The sequence below is a fragment of the Otolemur garnettii genome, unplaced genomic scaffold (assembly GCF_000181295.1).
Source record: "Otolemur garnettii isolate 467f Iridium unplaced genomic scaffold, OtoGar3 scaffold00063, whole genome shotgun sequence".
Classification (NCBI taxonomy): Eukaryota; Metazoa; Chordata; class Mammalia; order Primates; family Galagidae; genus Otolemur; species Otolemur garnettii.
This window is the reverse complement of record NW_003852458.1, coordinates 1549679-1551181: the sequence shown is the minus strand read 5'-3', so window position 1 is coordinate 1551181 and position 1503 is coordinate 1549679. Positions and strand designations below refer to the sequence as shown.

The 1503-nt window shown below is 48.9% G+C and overlaps 1 protein-coding gene across 1 annotated transcript in view; it reads left to right on the top strand.

The window, feature by feature from the left end:
• MTMR12 (myotubularin related protein 12) overlaps positions 1–1503 on the top strand; it is a 91547-nt gene that overhangs the window by 74597 nt on the left and 15447 nt on the right. Inside the window, exon 10 of the mRNA XM_012807068.2 lies at positions 726–850. Coding sequence (XP_012662522.1) covers positions 726–850 — 125 coding nt within the window. The remainder of the gene's footprint in view (positions 1–725; positions 851–1503) is intronic.

The following is a 1503-nucleotide window of genomic DNA, read 5'->3' as shown; positions in this document are numbered from 1 at the left end:
ACCTCCAACTCCTGGGCTCAAGCGAGTCTCCTGCCTCAGCCTCCCAAGTAGCTGGGACTACAGGCGCCCGCCACAGCGCCTGGCCATTTTTTGGTTGCAGCCATCATTGTTGTTTGGCGGGCCTGGGCTGGGGATTAGAACCTGCCACCTTAGGTGTATGTGGCTGGCGCCTTAGCGGCTTGAGCCACAAGTGCCGAGCCGCCCACCTAGATTTTTTAAAAATAAAATTTAAAAACCCCAAAGTAGATGAATAAAAAACAAAAAAAGGAATAGATTCCAAATTATGGTTCTATCAGTGTATGAACTTGATCAGGCATCCTCAAACTACGGCCTGTTGGCCACATACGGCCCTCCTAGGACATTTATCCAGCCTGCCGGGTGTTTTTGCTGCCACTGCCTGTCCTGCTTAGCAGCCGACTCGTCCCGGGGCCCACAGTCCAGCCCTCCAACGGTCTGAGGGACAGTGAACTGGGCCCCTGTTTAAAAAGTTTGAGGACCCCTGAACTTGATCATCATAAGGCAGGTGGCTCTATTCTCAGCCCCTCCATTTCCCCATCCTTTGACTAAGAACAGCAGGCCTGCGGCAGTTACCTCCTACATGAGGGTTAAATAGGAGGACACACATACAGCCCTAGCAGACTGGCACATAGTGGGTGCTCAGGAAAAATAAACTATTTTAAATTTGTGTTTGCTTTTCTATTATTGTATTCCTTTTTGATACCTAGCATTTACAAGACCATCCACAGGCCACCCTATGAAATTGTTAAAACTGAAGACCTGTCAAGCAACTTCCTATCGCTGCAGGAAATCCAGGCTGCCTACTCTAAATTCAAACAGCTGTTTCTGATAGGTAAGAAGAATGCTGGGCGGTGCCTGCAGTTCAGTGGGTAGGGTGCTGGCCCCATATACTGAGGGTGGTAGGTTCGAACCCTGCCCCAGCCAAACTGTAATAAAAAATAGCGAGGCATTGTGGTGGGCGCCTATAGTCCCAGCTATAAGGGAGGCTGAGGCAAGAGAATTGCTTAAGCCCAAAAGTCGGAAATTGCTGTGAGCTGTGATGGCACAGCACTCTATTGAGGGCAACAAAGTGAGACTCTGTCTCTAAAAAAAAAAAAAAAAAGAAGAAGAAGCAGCTGAGCCAAACCTTTCTGTCAAATGGGGAAAGATCTGCTAGGTGGATCAGGTGAAAGTTGGTGCCTTTTCCCTGGATCCCTTATGGTAGTATGCAGAGGCTCAGTGCTTCAGTGTCGTAGAGCCGAGGGGCCGGCTACCATTGCCATGCCCCTCTCCATCTCTCTCCAGGTTTTCCCTCCTGTTTCCGTGTCCTGCCAGTGATCACACAGCCACTCTCCTCTCCTCCCCTTTCCCCACCATACCAATTACCCACTGGTGAACATTTTTTGGCTTCTGCCTCTAAAACAGTGGTTCTCAACCTTCCTAATGCTGCAGCCCTTTAATATAGTTCCTCATGTTGTTGTAACCCCCAACCATAAAATAACTTTC